At 45.1% G+C, this 25,894-nt stretch overlaps 1 protein-coding gene across 1 annotated transcript in view; it reads right to left on the bottom strand.

Moving 5' to 3' along the window:
* C9H13orf42 (chromosome 9 C13orf42 homolog) overlaps positions 1 to 25,317 on the bottom strand; it is a 28,123-nt gene extending 2,806 nt beyond the window's left edge. Inside the window, exons 1-2 of the mRNA XM_059273069.1 lie at positions 24,922 to 25,317; positions 627 to 774 (exon numbers count right to left, since the gene is read on the bottom strand). Coding sequence (XP_059129052.1) covers positions 627 to 774; positions 24,922 to 25,317 — 544 coding nt within the window. The remainder of the gene's footprint in view (positions 1 to 626; positions 775 to 24,921) is intronic.
* Positions 25,318 to 25,894: the final 577 nt, after the last annotated feature.

Raw genomic sequence — 25,894 nt, 5'->3', positions numbered from 1 at the left:
GAGCACTGAGATTATAGGCTCACACCATCACACATACCTGGCTGCTGGGGATTGAACTCTGGTCCTCATACTTTTGAGGCAAGCACATTATAGACTGAGCCATATATTTAGGCCTGGAGTTTTGGCTTTTTGAAATAAAGTCTCCTTAGGCAGCCCACGCTGGCCTCCAAACTCTTGTCTGTCCTCCTAAAGGGTTTACCCTTCCAATTGCTGGGATTATAGGGGGGCACCATCATGCCCGGCCTGTTTTAGTCATTTGAGTACACCATTAGGTAGTGTTAAGAATGTTCACATTCCAGAATTTTGTTTGCATCTTGCAAAATAGAAACATCCCCCTGTATGACAACATTCCCCACTGACATCTTCTCTCCTTAGCCATTTCCTCTCGCTTTCCCTCATGGAGTGTTAGGGGTCCCACCCTGGCAGCTGCAGTAAAAAAATAAAATAAAATAAAATAAAAAAACACCACAGGTGAAGGCTGGGGCAGTGACAGCCAGGGCGACTGAGACAAGGTACCGGGATCAAGCCTGTCATGACAGTGAGGGAGTTCCTTTCAGCAAAGAAGGTCTAGTCCCTGATGCCATCCCCGGAGCCCACTCACAGCCCCACCTCTCCTCAGCACTCACCATCAAAGTCCACATCTTCATTGGGCAGGTCAACCTCAGCAGTCCTCGGCCGTTTTTCTGTCTCTAGCTCTGCGATGATGGAGTCAAAGAAGGCGATGGCCTCGGCCACGTCGGTGCTGAACTGGGAGTATTTCTTTGAGGCTGCTTTCTGCAGCAGAAGAACAGGTGGGGGGGGGGGTGTGAGAGAGAGTTGCCTGGGAGTTTTATGAGTGTCCTCACATACAAAAGCCAGAAACACTGAAAAGAATTAATACTCCTAGAACTAAACGCATATGGGGTTTTGTATTTGTGAGATTTCAGAGGAAAATTTGATGGCTAAGATATGGATTTAACCACAGTCCTTATCATTAGACAGATGGATTTTTATTTATTTATTTATTTATTTATTTATTTATTTATTTATTTATTTTTGGTTTTTCGAGACAGGGTTTCTCTGTGTAGCTTTGCGCCTTTCCTGGAACTCGCTTTGTAGACTAGGCTGGCCTCGAACTCACAGAGATTTGCCCGCTTCTGCCTCCTGAGTGCTGGGATTAAAGGCGTACGCCACCACCACCCGTCTGACAGACGGATTTTTTTAAAGGATAAAATATTGTGTATCCACAAAGAATAAAATTTTGTCATTTGTCACAATGTAGATGGAGCTGGAGGCCATTACATTAAGTGAAATAAATCAAATACCGCAAGGCAAATGCCTCATGTAATCAGTCATATGTAGAAGTTAAAAGATTTTATCTGATTTAAGTAAAGGGTTTTAAAACAATTGTCCTGGGGGGGCGGGGGGGGGGAAGAGGAGGGAAGAAACACTAGAAACTAATGTGCCAAAATAATTAGACAGGAGAAGTTCTAGAGTTCCACAGCACAGCAGCGGCTGTAGTTACAACAATTTATTATATGTTTTATATAGAACGAGAAGAGGGGCTTGAAGACTCACAGAAAGAGTACGTGTTTAAGAAATGCTCACGGTGGAAACGCTCCTCATCATTACTTACTGCACACGCAGTAAGTAAGAGAGGCAGGATGGACGTATGAACTGAGAGGCTCCATGAGGAATTCCAGAGAAACAAGCAGGACACTGTTTATCAATGTGTTAAGCATGGTAAAACATGAAGTCCCGTTGGATGAAACATGGAGTCCCATTCTGTGAGGCTTTGAAAGTGGTATGTGGGCATGGTAATAAACACAAACAGTTAAGTTACGGAGTAGAATGTGGGGTGGCATTTCTAGGTGCACATTGTGGGGTACATCTTGTATGACCAGGAAACAGTAATCACAGAATCTCTTTCTTTCCTGTTTTCTTTTTCTTTTTCGAATTGCAAAGAGCTTTCTTATAGGAAAAACTGTTGACAGACCATAGCACCCACCTGAATACTTTGTCTTAAAAGTGGAAGATGGCTGGGCAGTGGTGGCGCACACCTTTAATCCCAGCACTCGGGAGGCAGAGGCAGGCAGATCTCTGTGAATTCGAGGCCAGCCTGGGCTACCAAGTGAGTTCCAGGAAAGGCGCAAAGCTACACAGAGAAACCCTGTCTCGAAGAAAAAAAAAAAAAAAAAAAAAGAAAAGTGGAAGATGATCTCCAAATATTTATCCATCCCTCTCTAAAGAGCTGCTAAAAATGAGAGCAGTTTTCTTATAGCTCCCAGGACCACCAGCCCATGGGGGCCACTATCCACAGTGAGTTAGGCCCTCCCATATCAATTATCAATGAAGAAAATACCCACAGGCTTGCCTATGAGCCATTCTGGTGGGTGATTTTTTTCTTAACTATGGGGTTTCTTTTCCCAAATAACTCTAGTGTGTGTCAAGTTGATTCAAAAAACTAGCGAGCACAATTGATCCCTTGTGAACTTGACACATGAACACATTTTTACTGAACTATAACCTTCCCTTTCTTATTTATCCCCAAGATCTCATTGAGATATTAGTATCAGTGCCTCAATATAAAACATATTCCAGCCTTTGAAAGTCCCACATACTTTAAAAATTCAAACATCTTAAAAATTTAGCTTCTTTAAAATACCCAGTCTCTGCCAAAGTTAAAAGTTTCTCTAAAACATCCAGTCTCTCTAAAATCCCCAGAGTCTTTTTAAAATATCCAGTCTCTCTGAAATATTCAAAGTCTTTCTAAAACTCCAAAATATTTGTACAATTCCAAAGTTTCTCTAAGATATCCAGAACATGGGTTCCTGTAAAATCAAAAAGCAAGTTAAATATTTTTTTTGTATTCCAAGAAAGAATAACCAGGGCACAGTCACAATATGAACAATGCAAAACTAAACTCTGAAAGTGTAAATAACTCAATGTCTACTGTCTGGCATTCAGAAATGATCTTTTGGGCTCCAAAGGGCTTGGAGAGTTGCATTCCTCTGGCTTTACCATTCATAGCATACTCAGCTCGTCTCACAAGCTCCAGTTATCTGCACTCCACACCTGCTGTTGCCCTCAGTGGTCATCCCACAGTACTGGCATTTGCAAATTGCTGGAGTCTCTGCACCTGGGCTGCACCTTCAGCGATAGCCTCTCCTGGAATCTCTTCAGGAACCTTGACCCTGCTACACAGTACCAAGCCTTAACTTCTCTCCATGATCTCTTCAGACTTGAGGCTTCTTTTACAACTGAGGCTGCATCTTCACTGATGGCCTCTCCTGGTGCCGGGCGGATCTCCATGACCTCTTCATGCCTTCAAATCCAGGACCATCTGAGGGACTCTTAGATACACAGAGTTAAGCTGTCAGCACAAAGGACAGCTATGGCCCCTCTGTCCCACAGCATCTGTGTGCTGCCCTTGAGAAACACTTTCCCAAAGAGTTTGCCTCAGTGATGCAGGTCTCTTCTTAACCACAGCTGGTTCTTTAGCTTCAGCTCACCAGAGCCCCAGATTGTTGTTCAAAATGTTGAACAGCCTGAGATTCTTGAAGGGAATCTTTCAAACTTCCCTATGAAACTTCAAAGGCCGGGCCTCGATTATCTGCACTGATTATTGCCCATGGGCCAATCTGGCGGAGTGACTTTTCTCAGTTGAAGCTCGCCCTTCCCAAATAACTCTAGCTTGGATCAAGTGGGTAGAAAACGAACTAGCACCCTCACCAAGTGCCCTCCCTATTCTCGGTGTATCTGTGTCCTTTCTAGTCTGGTCACTGGTTATTCTGAAAGTTTCTGTCTTATTACTGGAGTTCTCCACCAGACATGCTTTCCATTTTTCCCACTTGGACTTTTAAGCATCAAAAAGTTGTTTAAAAATCAATGTTGCTGGGCGGTGGTGGCGCACGCCTTTAATCCCAGCACTCGGGAGGCAGAGCCAGGAGGATCTCTGTGAGTTCGAGGCCAGCCTGGGCTACCAAGTGAGTTCCAGGAAAGGCACAAAGCTACACAGAGAAACCCTGTCTCGAAAACCAAAAAAAAAAATCAATGTTTAGAAACAAGTTGGGACCAGTTGGCTGGTCCCAGCGTCTGTCACTCGGAGTCTTGTCTGTTTGGTGCCTTGTTTCTTGACGTCCCTTTCATTTCCCCTTGTGTGGTGGTTTTGTTAAAGTCTACACGCTGTGTTGTCAATAGGTGCTGAGGATTTTGGTATCTGAAAGCTGTCTTTGCTTTGCTAGACCTTCAGTTTAGCTTTTTGCCAGTCTTAGGCAGTCTGCTGATGTTCAAATCTTTTATTGCTATGGTTACCATGCGTGGATCATTTTTCAATTTCTCTTGAAACACCATGTTTAAAGTGGAGGCTAATTATTTTCCAAAGAGCTTCTTTGTCCTCAGTGTAGGTCCCCTCTGTGATGCACTGGCCAGAGGATCCTTTTCCCACACTCTAGGCAGTATTCCACTACAGTCACTACTAGATGCTTGTTTGCATGGTAGTGGGAGGCAAGGGGACAGTCTGTTTTTAGGACCAGTCCCAATCTTAGGCAGTACCCTATGTTTGGGGATGTGACCCTCTCAGGGGTTTTGACCTCCTCAACATCTGCAGTCTTGGACCCAATATCCCTCATATACCCCCATACTCCTCTCCCCCAGAAACTTCTGGTTTCAGGAGATACAGAAGAAGAATCTGGCCTGGCTTTTATATGTCAACTGGAGGGAACCCTCGGCAGCTGGTCCCTCCCGTAGGCCTGCACTGTAAGGGATACTGGCTTAGGGTCTGCCAGCCTTTTGTGAGCATCCACTTATGATAATGAGAGAGTTTTCTGTATTTGTGGCCTTCCAAGCCTCCCCCAACTCCCCAACTCATTTGCTATTGCCAGTTGTCAACAGCTCTAGGAGGCTTTCCAGGTATATGGTTACCTCACTTCAGCAGGTGCAGCTGTCCTGCTGAGGCAAGATTGAAAGAAGAGGACATGATGGAGACACAGGAGGGGAGAAGAACCTCCCACTCCGGAGTCAGTGAAGAAATACAACTTCTATGGAATTAATTAACATTTCCTGCAAAGGCTGCAGACATAAAGTTAATATTCTTTTCATATACAGATATTTTATGTTCAGATAACAATGTGGCAGGCTTAAGGCCTCAATACCTTTCCCTAGACATCTCCTGGGATTTTTCAAAAAGGACCATTAACTTTGCAGTAAAGGTGTCCTACTTTCCTGTGTCTTGGGGACTTTGTCAATTGTAATCTTGTGCAGTGCCCCCAGGAACCACCCTATGAGCTCATTTAGGCTTCTCAGCCACTCTTTAAAGACAGTAGCTTCAAACACTGCCCCCCAACCCAATACATGAGTTTTGTAAAATTACTCAAAAGAGAGCCACATTTCCTGAGACTCCTCTCTGAGAAGCCCACACTGTTTCTCTGGGTATGTCTTAGTTTCTTCCGAGTGCTTCTCCTTTTTCCTCAAGCGTTGTGTTTAAGCTTACATGAAAATATTAATAAACTCCAACTCTGCTTCATAAGCTGTCCAGTCCTGAAATCCTTCTCTGCATCAAAGCCTAAGGTTTGGGCCTCAAAGTCCCGGCAAACTCCTCTGGCTGTTGGGAGTAACAACAGGGAGATATGCCTCCTGCCTCTGCCTCCCCCAAGTAAGTATCAACACTTACTGCGAGCCGCATCCAATTCTCCCCTTGCCGTTTAGTTTGGCCGATTTCCCAGGGACCTCAGCTATCTGGTGCTGCCAAGAAAAATTATGAACTTGCTGCATATTTGGATTGTTGTTGTTGTTATAGAAATGGGTATGGACAAGGAATGATGGCCCATGCTTGAAATCTCAGCACCTGAGAAGGGGAGGCAGAGGATCAGGAGTACATGACCTCCTAAGCTGTATGACACCCTGTTTAAAAACAAAAAATAAAATATTAAAAAGGTGGAGTGGGGATATAGCTCAGTGGTATAAAACTTGCCTAAAACAAACGAAGTATACATTCAATTCCCAATATCATCAAAACATAAATTAATCAATTAATTGATTAATTACATCAATTAAAATGAGAATCTTATTTTTTCTAGGTCTCTACATCCCAAACATCTCTCAAATTAATATTACATTTTTCATTTTTCTTTTTCTTTGTATCTCTTACATTGAAAAGCTGGGTTCCATATGCCATTAACAAAATAACTTCCTGTACCTTACTGTACATGATCATGTCAAGGCATTCCCAACATCATCCTTGAATGCAACTGAGGGTCCTGTGGCAATGTCAGCAGAGCCCTGCCCAAGGCCTTCTGGAATAACTCCTTTCTGTGTGGTTGTGCTGTTGACTTGGTGGTCAGACACCTTCAAAAGCAGCAGTTAGTTTTCCAGGTTTGGTGTTTTGGATTTTCAAGACAGGGTTTCTCTGTGTAACTCTGGCTGTCCTGGAACTTACTCAGTAAACCAGGCTGGCCTCAAGCTCACAGAGATCCAACTGCCTCTGCCTCCCAAGTGCAGTTTTTAAGTTTTAAGGGCTACCATGGTTTCACTCTTTTGTTTAATGCTTTAAAAGCCACAACAGCATTTGTGGTTCCACCAAAATTAGAACCATCACTCAAGACAGAGGTTGTTTCCATGAAGGGCTCTTCTCCTCACAGCCTCTCATTAGTCTTTGTCTTCCCATCATTTCTTTCTGGAAATCTAAGCAAATGTGTAGACCCCACACAGTAATGCAAACCTGTAATCCCAAGATCCAGGAGGCTGAAGCAGGAGGTTGGTGAGTGAAAGGCTAGTCTGCTACATAGTGAAATGTGTCTTATCAAGAAAAAAAAAGTGAGGAGCCAGCAAGATGGCTCATCAGATAAAGATACTTGCTGTAGATGTCTAATAGCCCTGAATTCGATCTCTGGAACCCACATAAACATAGAAAGAGAGAACCTCTGACCTCCACATGTATGCCATGTCATGACCCACACATACATCATGCTCACACACACATAATAATAATAATAATTAATTTTCTATTTTTCTCCTTATTTTATTTATGTTTTTACTTTATGGTGTTTTGCCTGTGTGTGTTTGTGCACCATGTGTGTTCAGTGCCCTTGGAGGCCAAAAGAAAGCACTGGATACTTTAGCCAGAGGACTGTAGTTACAGGTGGTTGTAAGCTACTTCATGGGTGCTGGGAATCCAACCCCAGTCCTCTGGGAAAGCAGCCAGTGCTCTTAACCACTGAGCCATCTCTCTGGGGTCTGAGGGACAGCTCAGAGGCTTGCTACATGAGCATAGAGACTTGTGTGTAGATCCACAGAATCCACATGAAGCCAGTCAAGGGGGCACACATCTGTAATCCCAGCTCTTTTATGGTGAGATGGAGATGGAGAATCCCCATGAAGGCTAGCCTGGTTCATACAGCCATGAACAAGATTCCCTGACTAAGATACCGTGGAAATCAAGCAGAGACACTCAAAGTTGCTCTCTGGTCATCATACATGCACACCTCCATTCACACACATGGGCATACACACAAGATTTTCAAAAAGAAACAATGGCTGTATTTATATTCATGCTTACTCAGTAAGTCACTTATATTTATAATACACACCTGTGAACACATCCTTCTTCATTCCACATCCAGAATTCAGCTCCCTGGTCTACACAGAGAACCTCCTGTCCCTCTTAATAACTGTAGATTTCCATTGTATCCATGCACCATGGCAACAAATGTAGTCATTTTTGGATTAATTTGTAAGCTTCGACTCCAGCAATTAGTGCTGTAATGAAGAGCCTAGTGTCTATATTGTTTGAACATTGCCAGGAGGAGCCTAGCTGTAAGAAGAGCTCTGTGAGTGCCCAGCTTACTGTAAGTATTAAAGAGAGTAAATCACAGCTGCCTGTTTCCTTCATGGGGTACGACGCTTTGAAACGCCTCTGAGTGGACTTTGTGGTATTTTCACAGACCAAAGCTTGATTCCGATCTTTCCTGCCTTCCACAGTCTCTCTGACCCACACTTATGACAGTTCCTCCTTTCACAAGGTCAGAGGCTGAGGATTTAGGGATCCAGCTGCTATTACAGGAAAACCTACTTTACGAAGAAGTGACCAGCAGGATGGGGTGTCTGTCACCAACACGCTAAGTGAGCTCGGAACTCCAGGCAGACTCCACTGTTTCCTCTTTACCCTAACTGTTTAGAAAGGCCTGGTGTAGTGGAGCTTGCTTCCTGGTGTAGGAAGATAGCCCCTTCTCCAGCCACTGGGGAAGAAAATCACTCTCTAAGGGGATCTATCCCAGAGAACAGAGGGCACTCACTTGCTTCTCAGGAAACCTCCCATTGCCCTAGGCTTAGCAGCTTAGCATTGTCTAAGTTCCTCTGGCTCTAGTACTTCATCTACAGGAGGCTTGAATTACTCTTCCTAGGGGGAATCTTTTGCACTTTTCCGAACCAAACCCCATCATATTTCTTGCTTTAGTTTCTGACTCCCTGAAGGCAATTTCCAACATTTTTCTGCTTTTACTATCAGCCTGTTCCACTGGTACCAAGGCCACTGCTTTTCTTCTGGGCTTTGTCTGTCAGTAATTATCTGCAGGAGACTTGAGTCTTTCCAAATGAACTTCCCATGTAAACAGCAACCAGAGGAGAGGGGAGAGAGATGCTCCACGTGCACCCAGTGCCAAGGAAAACTCCATGAGACCTGTCCATCCCTGACCTCCTACCCCATCCACCGCCATCTCAATGGTCAGAGAGTCAGTTCCTGTGTTCCCTCCTCTTTGAAGTCCTCAGCCTGGTTGCCACAGACAGAGCTAGACATGCTTTTCCACGCTGGCATTCTGCCTTGTGTGCGTGGGACCTTGAGCCATGCCCAATACCGCTCTACACTAGATCCATACCTCTTCCATGAGACGCCATTGGCCAACCACACAGGGTGTAGGACACCAGCTACAAAATGTGATCTAATCAAAGGACTTTAAGATAAGCTTCAAGAACTCCAACTACAGCATCCTGCCTTATGCCATCCATGCCCAGGGGGATCAGGACTATGTCAAAAGGCAATGTGTATCTTTGTTTCTTTTCCTCCTTTGTTCTAGACAGGGTCTCGTTATTTGCCCCTGGCTGGTCTGGAACTCACAAAGATCTGCCTGATTCTCCTTCCTGAATGTTGGAATTAAAGATGTGCACCCAAACGCCCAGCTCCAATATACATCTGATCTTTTAACACTATAGTATTTAAAGAGAGAGGTGCCCATAATTGAATGGGATTTTAGTTTAGTTTTGTTTTTGTTTTTTTAATGAGCGCTCATGAAACAAGATCTATCTATAGTCTAAATAACTCAGAGAACATAGTCACTGGTATTTGAATGCAGGCATGTACACATCCACATCCACGTTCTCCACAGATAAGCAAGTTCGTAAACTTGCCCAGGCTGAGTGAAAACTAAATGAAGTAGACAGCAGAGCTGAGGAGACCAACACAAAGAGATTAAAAAAGAGGAAATAACCCCAGAACGACTAATTATTGCTGCTGTCTGCTGCACTTAAACACTGTAAGAGGAAAAACATAAACAGCCAGTCAGCAACAGCCACGTCATCACACATACTAGGGTTGCTAGATTTAACAAATAGAAATACAGAATGGGAGCTAAATTTCGACTTCACACAATGAGTAATATTTTCAGTGTAAGCGAGTGTCAGCCTGAGATGGTGTTATAACCCTTAGAGTTAGGCAGAAGAATCACACACACCTAGGAGTTCAAGACCAGCCTGGGCAACACAGCAAGATTCCATTTCAAAAACTACCAGACAAACAGAAACAAAACATAAAAACGCATCCATCATTTACTAGAAATTCTAATTTAACTAGATACCATCCGTTTTAGTTTGCAACCCCAAACTAAAACACACAGGAGAAATGATTGACGAAACAAATGCCTAATCTTATATAATAATTATTTTCAGATCATAGAATTTTAAGTTATTATCTTCTTTTTTATATTTCTTGTGTCTTATAAATTTCACCTAAAGAGCAAATACACCTTTTTAAAATCATATCTTATGAGACTGAGCAGTCTCGGTGGGGAACCGACCCTGAGAGCTAAGTATGGCCAGAAGAAACACATATTGATTAAACCCAGCTGCCTGTGTGGCTGCACTCTGCAGTCCAGCGGGCGCTCAACCACTGTTAGAGTTCTCCACACTCCAGTGGGTTCTTGACACCATTGTGATAGCAGGAAAGTGACTTTCTTCAGTCAGGTGACAGGGAGAGGTGTGCATTTTGTAGCTAGTTCCTTCACGCACACCCCAAGCTGCTCACCGCTAGAAGGTCCAGGGGAGAATTAATGAGCTTTCATTTGACAGAGGTGGGTGAACAGAAACCCTGACTTAAATAGCAACCAGCCCACACTGGGAGCTTCACAGAGATCAACCCCTTCCCCAGATGGCCTCCCTCAGCCAGCCTGAGCTCTAGGAGTTCTTCCCCCATCATGCTGGGATTAAACTCAGGTCCTCAAGCTTGCAGAGGCTCTTACCCACTGAGCCATTTCCCCAGCCCCATTAAAAAAAAAAAAAGATATAAAATCATTCTAAGAAAATGGCTTCTTAAAGAGTCATTGACTGGAATGCACATATTACCTATAGTTTGAGGACACTAAAAAGCAGTCACTTAGGGACTCTGAAGTGCTGCACTGAAAATGGTAAACTCCATCTTATCTTTATTCTACCACACACACAGCTGAAATGGAAGGTGGAAACATTCAATCAGATAGCAGTTAAAGTTACATAGGTCACAGTAACTCAACCTCACTGACTTGGACATTTCAAAGGGATGAGCTAGTTTTTAAGACAAGTGGAGTCAAGGAGTGATTACGAGAAAAGAAAGACGTGCAACAGCTCAGAGCAACCACAGCAGGAGAGGGACACAGCTTGGAGAAAGCAACAAGGAGAGGACCCCCAAAGCCTAAGTGAGCAAGTCTGAGGAGGGACCCAGAGCAAGCCACGGAGGAAGTTGGGCTCCCTCATCTTCTCTGATGTGGGTGACAGAAGAAGAAACAGCAAGACAGCAAGACAGAGGGTCACCATCCTTAGGGGGAGCATTCTTCAGAGGTCTTCATTTGCTTCTTTGTCATTGAGCCAAGGTCTTTTGGTGTAGCCCAAGCCAGCCTGGGACTCACCCTAAAGCTCAGGCTGGTCTTTTTTATTGTGTGTGTGTGGGGGGGGGGGGGGGTGTTTCAAGACAGGGTTTCTCTGTGTAGCTTTTGGAGCCTGTCCTGGAACTCCCTTTGTAGACCAGGCTGGCCTTGAACTCACAGAGATTCACCTGCCTCTGCCTCCAGAGTGCTGGGATTAAAGACGTGTGCCGCCGCCACCACCACCCGGCCAGCCCAGGCTGGTCTTTAATTGACAATCCTCCTGCTTCAGCCTCCCCCATGCTGGGATTATAGGGTGCAGCACACCCGCCTGGCTACTCAGAGAATTTTTCCCCAACATTTTTATCACACACACACACACACACACACACACACACACACACACACACACCCCTCATCCTCCATGTAAGAACAGGAGCATGATCTCATGTACCAGCACACAGAACAGTTCCTGACATAGTGTGCTCTCAATGAACGTGCTAATAAATGAATAACATATGATTCCTAAAACATTACTGAAGCCATTGTCAATCACACAACTCAGGGGTCCTTATATCAAGTACCATATAAGAAAGACTGAAATCCAAAGTTGGTGGGGGAAATCTCACTTCCCTAAGCAATGGGCCTGGTTCTTTTCATATGGACAGAATTTTGAACAAGTCCAGATCTTCTTTGTATCTTCGCTTTCCCACAAGCACCCATGAAAACCTGAAAATCACTATAGCCTCTGGATTAGCTCAGTGATAGCATATGCTTTTCTGTGGATGTTTTGTCTTTCCTACTTTTCCAGCCTCTGCTTGCTGCCCCTTTATTACTCTGGCGTGCAGTTCATCTCGGGTGCTTTGCACAATGCATTGGATGAACATGTGTGAAAATTATTTGAGAAAAGGACGCCTACCCACAGTGAGGAGCCCATCACAGCTCTGCAGTGTTAGCTTGGCCCCCTGCTCCAGACATTTCCAAGAAGTGAAGGTAAGAGCAATGTGACCTCAAGACCTCTAGGCTGTGGAGACCTAGGGTGGAAAGCAACCAGCAGCAGCCACAGGAAGAAAATTTATGCACAGATTGGGAAAGAAATACCTATGGCCTGCCTTCTGGTCACCCCCCCCAGGGGGGGTTTCTGCTGGGGGAAAGCAGCCTGGGTCATGCAGCCCCTGGTGAGAGGGTCTGAGAGCAAGTTACATGTAGTACTTGCCCCTCCGTGCCACCTCGGTGTCCTGAGGAGGGCACTCTGATGTCCCATATGTTACATGAGCTCAATCCTCAGTCTCCAATGGAGAGACGCAAGGATCTACCACCAACAGTATCTGACACCATCCGTGCACGGCCTTACAAAAACCACGGCTCCATGTCAGATTTGGAGGGATGTCTGTGGATGGGTCCTGATGCACCTTGGTGGGACCACAGGGATGGGAGATGGAATGTGGGAAGCTACTGCTTCTTTTCACTGACACAAATATCCTGGTGCCCAAGCCAGGAGGAACCTTAGCCTGTTGGTTCCATTCTTGGAAATGCCCTTCTGACTTGTGTGTTATTCTCTATATTGGACATTCTAATATTTGAGCATCCAGACTGCATCCCAGATATAGCCTATGCACTACACTGACCCAAAATCCTCAGATATGATTTCTGTTGTTTCCGTGTGGTGTGTGTGTGTGTGTGTGTGTGTGTGTGTGTGTGTGTGTGTATAAGAATGAGAGACAGAGAGACAGAGAGACAGAGAATAACATTCAGAAGTTGGTTCTTCCATAATGTCAGTCCTGAGAATTGACTCTGGTTGTCAGGTTTGGTAGCAGGTCCCTTTAATTCTGAATCACCTTGCAAGCCCTGTGGTTTCTATTTTATGAATGTTATAAACAATGTAGTTTATTCATCATTATGGTATCATCTTTCTCTGTGGTGTGGGAGAGAAGATTGACACAGTATCTGACTGGGACTCTCACCTATGTGGTCTTATTATACCCACCCCAGACTCACCTCCCTTCCAGTGTGTTCTCCTTCCTTCCCTCCCCGGGGGAGTCCTTGTATGCTCAGGGTTTCTCCAGAAAACTGGGATAGCAAACCCCTTGGCACCCAGGTGCCACGCCTTAATCACACTAATATTTCAGAGAAGCCTATTAAAATGCCTTACTCCAGAGCAGGACACAGTGCAAGTCTTGATCCAAGGTGTACTTTGAAATCAGGTTGTGTATCACGACCAGTATGTAAACAAAATCGAACGGGAAGAGTAGAGTACTACAGAAACACCAGAGTACCAAGCAAGGAGCAGATAAAAGTTTACTTCTTTAAAAAAAAAATGGTTACAGACTTGGGTAAACTGGCTCAGTATCTAAAGCAAAGAGGAAAAGACGGTGACATCCAGGCTCTGGGGCCAGGATGTGGGATGAGGGATGTGGGACTGCCACAGCACCCTGGGGTTGCAGGAAGCATGCCTCACTTGGGAAAGCCAGCACTCACAAAAGATGCCAGACTTTTTAAATTTATACATGTCCGCAAGTGTCCAACGGTGTCTACTGCCAGTCCAGGGAAAGAGAAAAGAAAAAGAGACTGGTTTTGCTTCAAGTCCATCAGTCTTGCTGCAGTCCATCCAGGGGCACACAGCTGAACAAGGCACAAGAAGATGTGATAAATGCTGGAACAGAGGTGCAGGGCTGGCAAGATGGCTCAGAGGGTGAAGGTGCTTGCAGCCAACCCTGACCATCTGAGATAGAGCCCTAGGGTCCATTTGTTGGAAGGCGAGAGCCAATAGTCACAAGTTGGCCTCTGATCTCCACCTGTGGGTCATGGCATGTGTGCCCATCCATCCATCCACACAAATAAATAAATAAACAGAATAGTAGTGAAGTGAATTTATGCTAATGCGAGAGAAGAGAAAATGAAGCTAATTCTGTAGAAGAGTTTGTACATGCCTATAACTGTCATTAGCAAGGATGATGTGGAGCAAATACATTGTCTTCCAGTTCTGAAGGTCTGAAATCTAGGGCTAAGGTGTGGAAAGGGTCATGCTACCTCCAACAGTGCTGGGAGGGGATTAGCTCTCAGCCATTCTCCTAACTTCCAGCAAGCCTTGGTTTGTGGCCACATGACCGCAATCTCTCTGTGGCCCTCCCCAGCCTCTGTAGCTGAATGTAGCTGTAGCTGGAGAGCTTCTCTCCAGGTTCCATCAAGCCCCGCAGTCCCACAACCCACTTATAAAATAATCACTCAGACGCTTATATTACTTATAAACTGTATGGCCGTGGCAGGCTTCTTGTTATCTATTTCTTCTATCTTGAATTAACCCATTTCTATTAATTTATAAGTTGCCACATGGCTCGTGGCCTTCCGGTACCTTACATCTCGCTTGTCATGGCGGTGGCTGGCAGGTCTCTCCCCCTCAGCCTTCCACTTCCCAGAATTCTCCTCTCTCCTTGTCCCGCCTATACTTCCTGCCTGGCCACTCGCCAATCAGTGTTTTATTTATATAGAGCCATATCCACAGCACTTCCCCTTTTCTTCTTTTTCAAAAAGGAAGGTTTTAACTTTAACACAGTAAAATTACATATAACAAAACAATTATCGAGCAAGAATTACAGTTACAATATTAAAGAAGATATCTTATCTAGCTTATATTTGTGAGTTTAAGGTTTTATATCTAACTTATCTTTTATCATAACTAAGGAAATTGTAACTATCTAGCTTCAACTACATCAAAGACCTCAGAAGGATATAATATTATCTGAGAAACGGGAGAAGGTCAAGCTCAAACGCATGTTTTGCATCATCTAGCTGTCTGTATGAGACATGAAGCAGGAACCTGGTTTTGGCTCTGTTTAGAATCACTTATTAAAAATTCTCAGGTTTAAGGTGGAAATTCAAGCCATTGGGTGCCATTTGTAGCTGGAGAGCTTCTCTCCAGGTCCCACCAAGCCCCGCAGTCCCACAACCCACTTATAAAATAATCACTAAGACGCTTATATTACTTACAAACTGTATGGCCGTGGCAGACTTCTTGTTATCTACTTCTTCTATCTTGAATTAACCCATTTCTATTAATCTATAAGTTGCCACATATCTCGTTGTGGTATTGTATTCCCCCAAATATTGTGCATGCTAATAAACTTATCTGGGGTCAGAGACAGAGCAGCCATAATATTAAACATAAAGGATAGGCAGTGGTAGCACACGCCTTTAATCCTAGCATTCCAGAGGCAGAAATCCATGTGTTCAAGGATACAGACAGGCATGGTGACTCATCATGCCTTTAATCCCAGAAAGCAAGCCTTTAATCCCAGGAAGTGGTGGTAGAAAGCAGAAAGGTATATAAGGTGTGAGGACCAGAAACTAGAAGCATTTGGCTGGTTAAGCATTTGGCCTGGTTAAGCATTCAGGCTTTTGAGCAGCAATTCAGCTGAGACCCATTCTGGATGAGGACTCAGAGGCCTCCAGTCTGAGGAGACAAGACCAGCTGAGGATCCGGCAAGGTGAGGTAGCTGTGGCTTGTTCTGTCTCTCTGATCTACCAGCATTGACCCCAATAACTGGCCTCGGGTTTGATTTTATTAATAAGAACTTTTAAGATTCATGCTACAGCTCGTGGCTTACTGGTACCTTACATCTTGCTTGTCATGGTGGTGGCTGGCAGGTCTCTCCCCCTCAGCCTTCCACTTCTCAGAATTCTCCTCTCTCCTTGTCCCGCCTATACTTCCTGCCTGGCCACTCGCCAATCAGTGTTTTATTTCCATAGAGCAATATCCACAGCATGTAGCCACCCCTTACAAGGACAGCAATCATAGAAAAGAGACCACTTTACTCACATGGCTTTATCTTAACCAATTATAGCTGCAACAAGGCCTGATTGTAGCCACCCTGTCAAGAGCGAAGACATTATAGAATCTAGAAGCTTGGGCCCCTCCCTTCACTGTGAGACTACTGAAACAGTGGGCCCCTGGGAATTGAAATTTCCTTAGGTTCTCCTGCTGGATAGAGAGAAAAGTTGACTCCTGATGCCAGAGGAGGACCTTGCTCCTCAGGAAAAGATTTCACGCAGTTCTCACAACTTATCAGATCACCTTTCAAGACAGACTAGAACCCAGCAACGATGTGTCAGAGACGGGTGGGGCCACACTTTGATGGGGACTGTGCTGCTATGTGTTCTTCCTGCCCTCTGCTGAAATGTTTTGCTGAGCCCCCAAAATGGTCTTATGTGTCACTTCTTTATCTGCTCCTCTTCCAGCTGTGGCCACCACTGGGTACATCTTTCTCTGCTTTTCACATTCCTTGCCTCTTAATTGGTCTGTGGAGGATGAGAAGCTGAACCTGGCTTGTTAGGGCTGCCAGGGACCAGGCTTTGATTCTCAAATCTCTGGTAACAATTTTGGCCAAGCCATGAGAAAAGACACACTGAGGTGTCAGTCATTCGCAGCAAATTGGCCCTGGGTGGGAAGGAGGGCTGAGCTTCCCCACACAGTCCCTAGGACCATGCTAATCCAAAGACTTTACCTTTCCAGTTCAGTGGGAATTAGCAGCTTTCTGCTTGTGTTTGGTAAAGCACAGAAAAGAGGGCGTGAACTCCTTGCCCTGAAGTCTGGCCCTCGGGAAGCTCTCCGCTTAGCAAGGAACCACCATGGGCTTCGCCTTCCTTCTTAGTGCAGAGGCAGCTTTGAGCTATTCGAGTGCTTGGGCAACCAGGGCAGATACTGTCTGCACAGGCTTGCCGTCCGTAGGAAGAATTTTGCTTGACTGGCCTTTCTCACACATGTGATGATTTCATCTAACAACACCCACTAGATTAGTCATTGTTTTCACATGTCATTCTGCATATGAGACGGAGCTAGCAAAGCACCCAACCTAGAGCTCCTGCAAAGAACTGACTGCCAAACCTCTGCCCGCTTCATGTTTGCATTGATTGTTTTTCAACTTATTGCGTGCTAGCACCTCTGTTCTTGGCACGGCTACTTTAAAATGTATAGGAATATGAAGGTTTGGGGGACAATATTACTACACATTACTATATTAATGTGAAATCCACTCTCTGATTTGCCTGTCACTGGGCTCTCTCTCCCTCACCCCCTCTCTCCTCCATTTTTTCTCTCTCTTTGAAAAAGCAGTTAGTTGAAATAGAGGAATTCAAAAGTTGACTGTAGACACTGGAGTGATGGTTCTGTATATGAGCAGGTACTGCTCATCCAGAGAACCAGAGTTCAGCTCCCTGTACCTATATCAGGCGACTCATAATCCCTACTAACATACAGAAGCTGAGCCACCTTATTCTGTATATGATAGGCAATAGCCTGTTATAAAGCCTTGCCCTCATGCATTTCAAGACTAATTAATTATTTAGAGGGTAATTAATTAATGAAAATATGCTAATGTTAAGTGTCCAGAAGAGTTCTAAGCAGGCTCTTGCTTGGTCAATTTCAAGTATAAACTTAAGAGAGAAAAAAGTAAAGGACTGACCTGTACATAGAGACATTCTTACACAGTTTCAGAGCTTTGCTCCACATGCAACATACATATGTTTTTTTTCCATGTTGTGATGGAAGAATTTCTCGACTGGAATGACAAGGGTGTCACTCAATGCCAAGTCACTGGTAGCAGATCGTGCACTGTGTTATAAATAATGTCAAGAGATTAGGTATTTGCTCATCCAGTTTGGCAGTATGTACATTACAAACCTATCAAGCTAGAGCAAACATCATTCATAAAAAGGTAGTGCTAGGCTGAGAGTCTTTGTGTTGGGTCATTAGATACTTATATTTGTAACAGAAAATGCTCTTGTAATGTATGCAATACAGTGCTATATATGTAATCCTCTGATATAATATGATAAAATGTTATTAGAAATTTTGTTCATATTTTAATGACTTTTTAGGTATGAATTTAAGGATCATTCGATGACTGTATCAATAAATACCAGCTGTACTTTGTCTGGAGTATAGATATAAGTCTATGAGAAGAGTAAGTCTTAAAAGACTTATATGTAATTAGGTTAACCATAAACAAAATGCTGTCTGTCTACAAGGTCTTTTTAGTAAAGGTTTTAAAAATGTTTTCTGTCTAAAACAGTCAGTGTTTCCTAGATTACCGATCTACTTTTGGTAAAATTTTAAAAGGGCTAACATGAAAAGATAAAAATTTTATGGTTTTTTATCCTAGTTTTTCCAAGTTTTCTTTTAAAAAGAAACAGAGCTCATTTAAATTTCTGTTTAGGCTGAAATGATTTTAAAGATTTCCTAGCCTAGTTAAATGGGGCAATCACACACACAGCATACTTGTGCACTAGGGAATATCTGTTTATGGTAATGATGTTATTTTTATAGAAATTATAAAAGATATTTCAAAATAACTATCTGAAGGATTTCACAAGGTCAAATTTTAATGCCCTGGGACTGGGAGACAGCTCAGTGGGAAAAGTGCTTCCTGAGCATGCCTGACAACTGGAATCCCCAGCACCTACCTCAAACTGGGGGCAGACAGGTGGATCCCAGAAGACACTGGCTGGCAAGCCGAGCCAAAACAGCTTAGTGGGAGACCCTGCCTTAAGGCGGTAATGTAGAGAGCAATAGAGAAGGCTATTCATCACCCTGCTCTAGGTGAGCACCCACACACTCAATATTCACATATCTCTGTGCACATACCACACATGCAAACACACACACGCACACACACACACACACACACACACACACACACAATTTAATACACTGCTAGAACTTAATTTTCTGTGTCTAAAGTAAAAAAAAAAAAAAAAGCACAAGTTAAATGCATATCCCATCTGCATTACATAAGCCTTCTAAGATGCAATACTTAGGAAAATGCCTGAGTTACTTTCTTCTTGCAGTGATAAGACACCATGACCAAGGCTACTTTTTTGGTTACAGTTTCAGAGGGTTAGAGTCCATGGCCATTATGTCAGGGGACACAGCAGCAGGCTGACAGGCATGGTGCTGGATCAGTAGCTGTGAGTTTATATTCTCATACACAATTGGGGGGGGCAGAGTGAGAGAATTAACTGGGAATGGCATGGGTTTGTGAACTTCAAAGCCCACCCTAATAGTGACACACCTCCTCCAAAAAAGGCCACATCTTCTAATCCTTCCCAAACAGTTCCACCAGCTGGAGACAAAGCTTTCCAATATATAAGCCTATAGGGACATTTCTCATTCAAACCAACTCAGAGAACATTTTCCCCAACCAGTGTCTTCCAAACTAGAATTATTAGTGGAACTAACTTTTCACAGGGAAGTTCCTAATTGTGTCATGAACTAGCCCTTTAGGCAATGAGAACTAGATAAGCCCTAACATTGGGCATGTTTTAAAATTAAAAGGCAATGGCATTGGTTATAAAGTACATCTATAAGCAAGTACTGGATTTTTCAGACTTTCTCTTTTAGTTTTCCTTTTAAGATTTATTTATATTTTTTTATGTGTATGTGTGCATGGATGTGTAAGTGAATGTCACCTGTGTGCTTATGGAGGCCAGAGAAGTCACTTGAGTCCTTTGAGCTGGAATTCCAGATGGTTGTAAATTACCCGATCTGGGATGTCTGCTTGGGTTCTCTGGAAGAGCAGCACTCATTCTTAACCTCTGTACCATCTCTCCAGCCCCACAAACTAGTTTTCTTTAAGTATTTTTTATTGACTGTGTTTTATATTCATCTTATGTAACTCTGTGGCCATTGCTGTTTAATATCCTGCAGAAACAGTTTCTAACAAAGGACCCTGGACAAATTGTCCCCCTAAGATATTAGGTTATCACCCACAGGACAGACAGCATAAAATTCATACCACTTAGTTGCTTAAAATTTACTCATAAAGGGTTTTATTGGCACTAACTCCTTGGCCTCTGTTACTTGTCCCTCATGATATGGGACCGTGTCAGCCCATCTGGGTCAGATCTTGTCCCAGTAATGAAGGAAAGTTGATATCGAACCAGATGCTAATCATCAATGTCTTCAAAGAAAATTGCTCAGAAGCAAGAAAGGGAGTTATCAACTCTGAATGAAGTCACACTGGACAGAGGGTGCCTGCTTTTCATTGAGAGGCTGAAGCAGGGGGGTCTTGAGTTTGAGGACAGCCAGGGTTTCATAGGAAGAACCTGTCTCAAAACAGCAACAGGGATGGTATCACTTACAGAAGCCTTTCCAAAAGCAGCTCAAGCCGAGAAGTCACAGCTTTGTGGCGCTTATGCATGGTCACATGGTCACATGTGCTCTGACTTTGGCCCCTCCAATGCTTCTTGTGATATTTTTTTCAGTAATAAAAGTACTTCAGATATTTTCACAAACTCAGCATATCACCCTAGATCTCTCAAAAACTGAGGTCTGAAAACAAAGAAGAGAAGTGTCCTGACAGCAGAGGAGACATTTTAGAGAGACTGCTGTCAGATTGCTAAAACAATGGTTCCCAAAGCGTTAAAAAAATCTCGATACCACCTTACACCCGTCAGAATGGCTAAGATCAAAAACACTGAAGACAGCTTATGCTGGAGAGGATGTGGAGCAAGAGAACTCTCCTCCACTGTTGGTGGGAATGCAAACTTGTACAGCCACTTTGGAAATCAGTATGGCGCTTTCTTAGAAAATTGGGAATCAATCTCCCCCAAGACCCAGCTATACCTCTCTTGGGCATATTCCTAAGGAATGCTCAATCATACTACAAGGGCACATGCTCAGCTATGTTCACAGCAGCATTGTTTGTAATAGCCAGAACCTGAAAACAACCTAGATGCCCTTCAACTGAAGAATGGATAAAGAAAATGTGGTACATATACACAATGGAGTACTACTCAGCAGAGAAAAACAATGACATCATGAGGCTTGCAGGCAAATGGATGGAACTAGAAAAAATCACTCTGAGTGAGGTAACCCATACTCAAAAAGACAAACATGGTATGTACTCACTCATAGGTGGATACCAGATGTAAAACAAAGGATGACTAGACTGCTACTCACAACTCCAAGGAGGCTACCTAGTAAAGAGGACCCTAAGAAAGACACAGGAATCGCCCAACGACAGAGAAATGGATGAGATCTACATGAGCAAACTGGACGTGAAGGGGGGGGGGTGATAATGAAGGGCAAGGGTCGGGGGAAAGAGAACTTATGGGAGCGGGAGATCCCAGCTGGATCAAGAACAGAGAGGGAGAACAAGGAAAGAGATACCATGATAAATGAAGACCCCATGGGAATAGGAAGAAGCAAAGTTCTAGAGAGGTCCCCAGAAATCCTCAAAGATACCTCCACAATAGACTACTGGCAATGGTTGAGAGAAAGCCCAAACTGACCTACTCTGGTGATAGGATGGCCGAACACCCTTACTGTCATGATAGAACTCTCAACCAGTGACTGATGGAAGCAGATGCAGAGATCCACAGCCAGGCCCCAGGCTTGGGGATCTGGAGTTCCGGGAGTCCAGTTGGCGAGAAAGAGGAAGGATTCTATGAGCGAGAGATGTTGAGACCATGACTGGAAAAAGCACAGGAACAAATAGCCGAACTAGTGGAAACACATGAACTATGAACCAATTGCTGAGGAGCCCCCAACTGGATCAGGCCCTCTGGATAAGTGAGACAGTCGATTAACTTGAACTGTTTGGGAGGCCCCCAGGCAATGGGACCGGGACCTGTCCTTTGGTGCATGGGCAGGCTTTTTGGAGCCTGGGGCCTATGCTGGGACACTTTGCTCAGCTTTGGTGAAGGGAGGAGGGGACTGGACCTGCCTCAACTGAATCTACCAGGCTGAGCTGAATCTCCAGGGGAGACCTTGCCCTGGAGGAAATGGGAATGGGGGATGGATTGAGGGGAGGGGGGGCAGGAGGAGGGAAGACAGGGGAATCCGTGGCTGATACATAAAATTAAATTGAATTATAAAATTTTTTAAAAAGTGAAAAAAAATCTCAAGGCTAGGAAACTAGATCAATCAATAACACACTTGCCACACAAGCATGGGGACCTGAGTTCAGTTCCCACCACCCACGTAAAAAGTGCATTCACAATCCCAGTGCCTGGGAGGTGGGTCCTGGGGGGGTTGCTGACCAGCCAGCCCAGCTTAATTGGTGAGCCCCAGATCCCAGAGAGAAATGCGGTCCCCAAATCTAAGGTAGATGGCTCATGAGCAATAATATCTGAAGTTGACCTCTAACCTACACACACACACACACACACACACACACACACACACACACACACACACGAGAATTAAAATTCCCCTAGGGATCTCACACTTGCAGCATTGAAAGACTGAAACTCTGCTACCAGAGAAGGAACTTGCCTCCAAGGAAGAGAGCACACGTTGCTAACAACTTTTCAAGGCCACCCTGCAGAACAGACCAGAGGCAAGCCCGTGATGGGTCGGTATTGAGGGGAGCACACCCTGCCCAGGACTGCTTTCCTGCACATCCTGCTTGTCCGGTATTAAGCCTAAACTCATGTCAGTGTCCTGAAGATGAATAATTTTTCTTCCTCTTCTCACTGCAGCCAAATTAATTGCCTCTCCTTCCTCCTTCCTTTCGCTAGCCCTGTCTCTTTAATTGGTGTACTGGGATAGACTGTCCATTATGCCTTCCAGAGTCCGGGCTTTGACACGAAAACTCTGGAAACAACTGGACTCCCTTACTTGTTCCTCTTCCTGATGTGGCCACACTGAACACATACTCTTTCTCTGCCTTTCACGACTGCTTTTCTCTTTAACTGAAATTTATTGGGACTTCCCAATCCTGGACTTTAACCCTAAAACTTCCCGGTACACTATTTCCAAATAAAATCTCCTTTGGTGATTTTGGGGACCTTCAACATGTGAATTTTGAGAGACTACATATAATTCAACCTGAAATGGAGAGCAGGAAAAAGAACAGTGGGGGCCTAAATCCTGACTATCCGCAGGACTATGGCATTTGAGGAGGGAAGAGCCCTCCTGGTGGCTGCCCTACAGGCCCTGGAGATTGAATGCATCCCCTCACAGCCAAGCCCAGCCTGTGGCTTTCTGTAGGATGACGGCAAAGGATGCCAGCGGCTGATCTGTAGCCGCTGACTGGGTATTCCTGGCATTTCTGAGGTAATAAACATGGGCACAGCAGGATGGACTGGGTGCCAGCACCTGTGAGGTGGCACTACTCCACAGGTGTCACATCCACGGCTTTGCCACTAAAACAGGCCCAAAAAACTCAGAAGAGCAAAAATTCAAACTTCAGTCTGTTCTTCAGCACCCTTTCAATATGCTCCCTTCTTAGGTAGAGGACCCTAAAACAATGGCCCAAAGAACTGCAATTGCCCAGTGCCTACAGAGAAAATAGGCTGAAACCCTGGCCCCAAGGGAGAGGCTTGCCTCCCTGGAAGAGATTTTACGTGGTTCAGACTGCCTCTCTCACAGCTAAATCAGCATCTGCCTTTCTTTCTATAAAATTGTAACATTGTCTTTTCTACAAAATTGTAACATTGTTCCAGGAAAGGGGAAAGAATCTAAGTTTTCTATCTCCAGTTCTGGTCAAACTGTAAATAAATCCATTTTCTTTTACCAATGTCTGTTCTCAAATTTCTTCTGAAATACAGGGAAACCGAAGAGAAGTTTATGGACTGAGCTGCCAGGTAATCTGTGGAGGTCACCCATGGCAGGTGGCCGTGTGCATCACAGCTGCTCCACGGGGCTAGAGCTTTTGTGTGCCCACCCCCATCCTCAGCACCGTAAGAAACCAACTGTGTCCTAGCAGAGCGGGCTTCATCTGCAGGGAGCTACAGAGCTGTTCTCCGTACGCAGCTAAGCAAGACCCGGACTCCCAAGAGAGCCAAGCTGGAAGGGAGCCCAGAGCCCTGCAGCCCCCTCTGTCACCAACGCCAGTTCCAGTAGAAGAAACTGTCTCAAAACCCATAGCCAGCTGGCACAGGCCTCGGCATCTTGACCCTAGACAAGGAGACCCTCTTCGGGGCTCAATGCTGACCCACTTTTACCGTTCAAATGATTGTTTAACCCATTTCCACCTAATATTAAATGCAAACGGTTGAAACCTGTTAGCTAAGCCAAGCCCTGGAGACTTGATAGCAGTCCAATCAGCCATTCAACATTAATGGACCTTGAGGAGCCTGCGGGACACTCTGGGGAGAGAGTGGAGTCTGCTCTGAACACTTAAGTCTTGCCATCAGGAAAACAATTGTTAGAAATATGCAGCAGAAGACACTCAAACCCGACAGGTACGATAAATAAGGAAACACAGCAGGAAATGGTAGCATGGTGGCATGGTAGCATGGTGTCACTGGCTTCCAGCCCTAGCCTTCAGGGGGCCCAGGTGGGAAGACTGCAAGTTCAAGGCCATCCTAGGCCACATAGAGAAACCCTTGGCTTAAAATGAAATAGGCCAAGAAAATGAATAAAGGGGTAACTGGCCTGGGGGACAGAAGTGGGTCCCTGAACCTCAGTTTGCCCTTCTGAAGCAGAAGATCTGGAACTCAAGAGGTTTCTTTCACTGATATCATGCTTGGATCTGGTTTGAGGCCTTTCAGATGTGGTGACAGCAGTTGTTTTAAGAGTAATCAATCATTCATGGGGATATTTGTTGCTGTCCCCCAAAAGCCATGCAAGCATCACCCCTCTATCAAGTCAGGCAATTTAACCACAAGTGGGGAACCTGGTGGCTCTGAAGCCCATGCCCTTGTCTCCTGTTCTGATCCAGTCCCCTATCTCCTCTGCAGTAAAAAGCAGTTTCCCCCAAGCCCAGGAACCTGGGAAGTCTGGGGACCGCAGCCCATCCTGGAACCTGTCAGACCCATTCAGGAGTGAAGACTTCCGACAAGGGTCCCAAGACTCTGGGAAGAGCCACGGCTTGCGGCCAGCCCACCCCACACTTACTTTGCCTTCTCCTGGGGTCTTTTGTGCTCCCTTGGAGGACTTGGAGGAGGTGGAGCCAGCGCCCTGCATGCGCCGGGGCCTCAGGTCACTCAGGGTGCTGAGATATTTCTTGCGCAGGGCTAGCAGCTCTTGAAGATATTGCAGGCAGTCCTGGGTACGCGAGTACATCCAGGCACGGTCCTCCTGCTGCAGGTAGTGCAGGCTGGTGTCCATGCTGTGGGTGCTTCTGTACTTTTTTAAGGACTCGCTGGACTTCTCGAAGTGCTCCCCAACCACATACATGGAGCTACTGCGAATCAGCCTGACGGTGGGGCTGGCTCCCGCGTAGTAGGGGCGCTCGGCCGCTGCCTTCCCCTGCGGGCCGTGGTGGAAGATGGAATGGAGCTTTCTGAACATGGTGCTCCGTTTCCCTCCGTGGGAACCGTTGGCCGGCCGCATAGGTGTCACTTGATCCAGCTGTAGGCAGAGGAGCCCACAGCCAGGCCCTGCGCCCTGCCTCCCAGAACGTTCAGCTCTCACAACCCCAGCGAGGAGCAGCTGTCTGTGTCAGGCGGGCAACCTGCACCTTTCTCACGAGGAACGCTTACATAGGAGACAGCGCCAGGCAGGCCTTTCAAAGCAGCTGCTGAAAATATGTCCTATGCTTTTCCATGGAAAGCTTCAGCTGGAGGGAGCTCGTGGCGACATTCTACCTGCTCAGTCATTATCTTTCCTTTGCGTTTTCCGTCCTCAAGAGAGGTCTCAGCAGGTTTGCCTTGATCTTCCCGGAAGTTTTCACAGTTCTGCCTAAACTGAGCTGGCCCTGGTGCTGAATTCTGTAGGTCCGAAATAAAATCTTACTCTTCAGGGACACCCTCTACCAAAACCCAGGTGTTGCTATGGATGAGATCCAGCCCCCCACCTCCACCCCCCCTGTAGGCCAGAGTGGACATGACCAGGGTCCTTAGCAGGAGCTGGCAGATGCCCTGATAAA

The sequence above is a fragment of the Peromyscus eremicus genome, chromosome 9 (assembly GCF_949786415.1).
Source record: "Peromyscus eremicus chromosome 9, PerEre_H2_v1, whole genome shotgun sequence".
Classification (NCBI taxonomy): Eukaryota; Metazoa; Chordata; class Mammalia; order Rodentia; family Cricetidae; genus Peromyscus; species Peromyscus eremicus.
The sequence above is the reverse complement of the archived record's forward strand: the minus strand, read 5'-3'. Positions and strand labels throughout refer to the sequence as shown.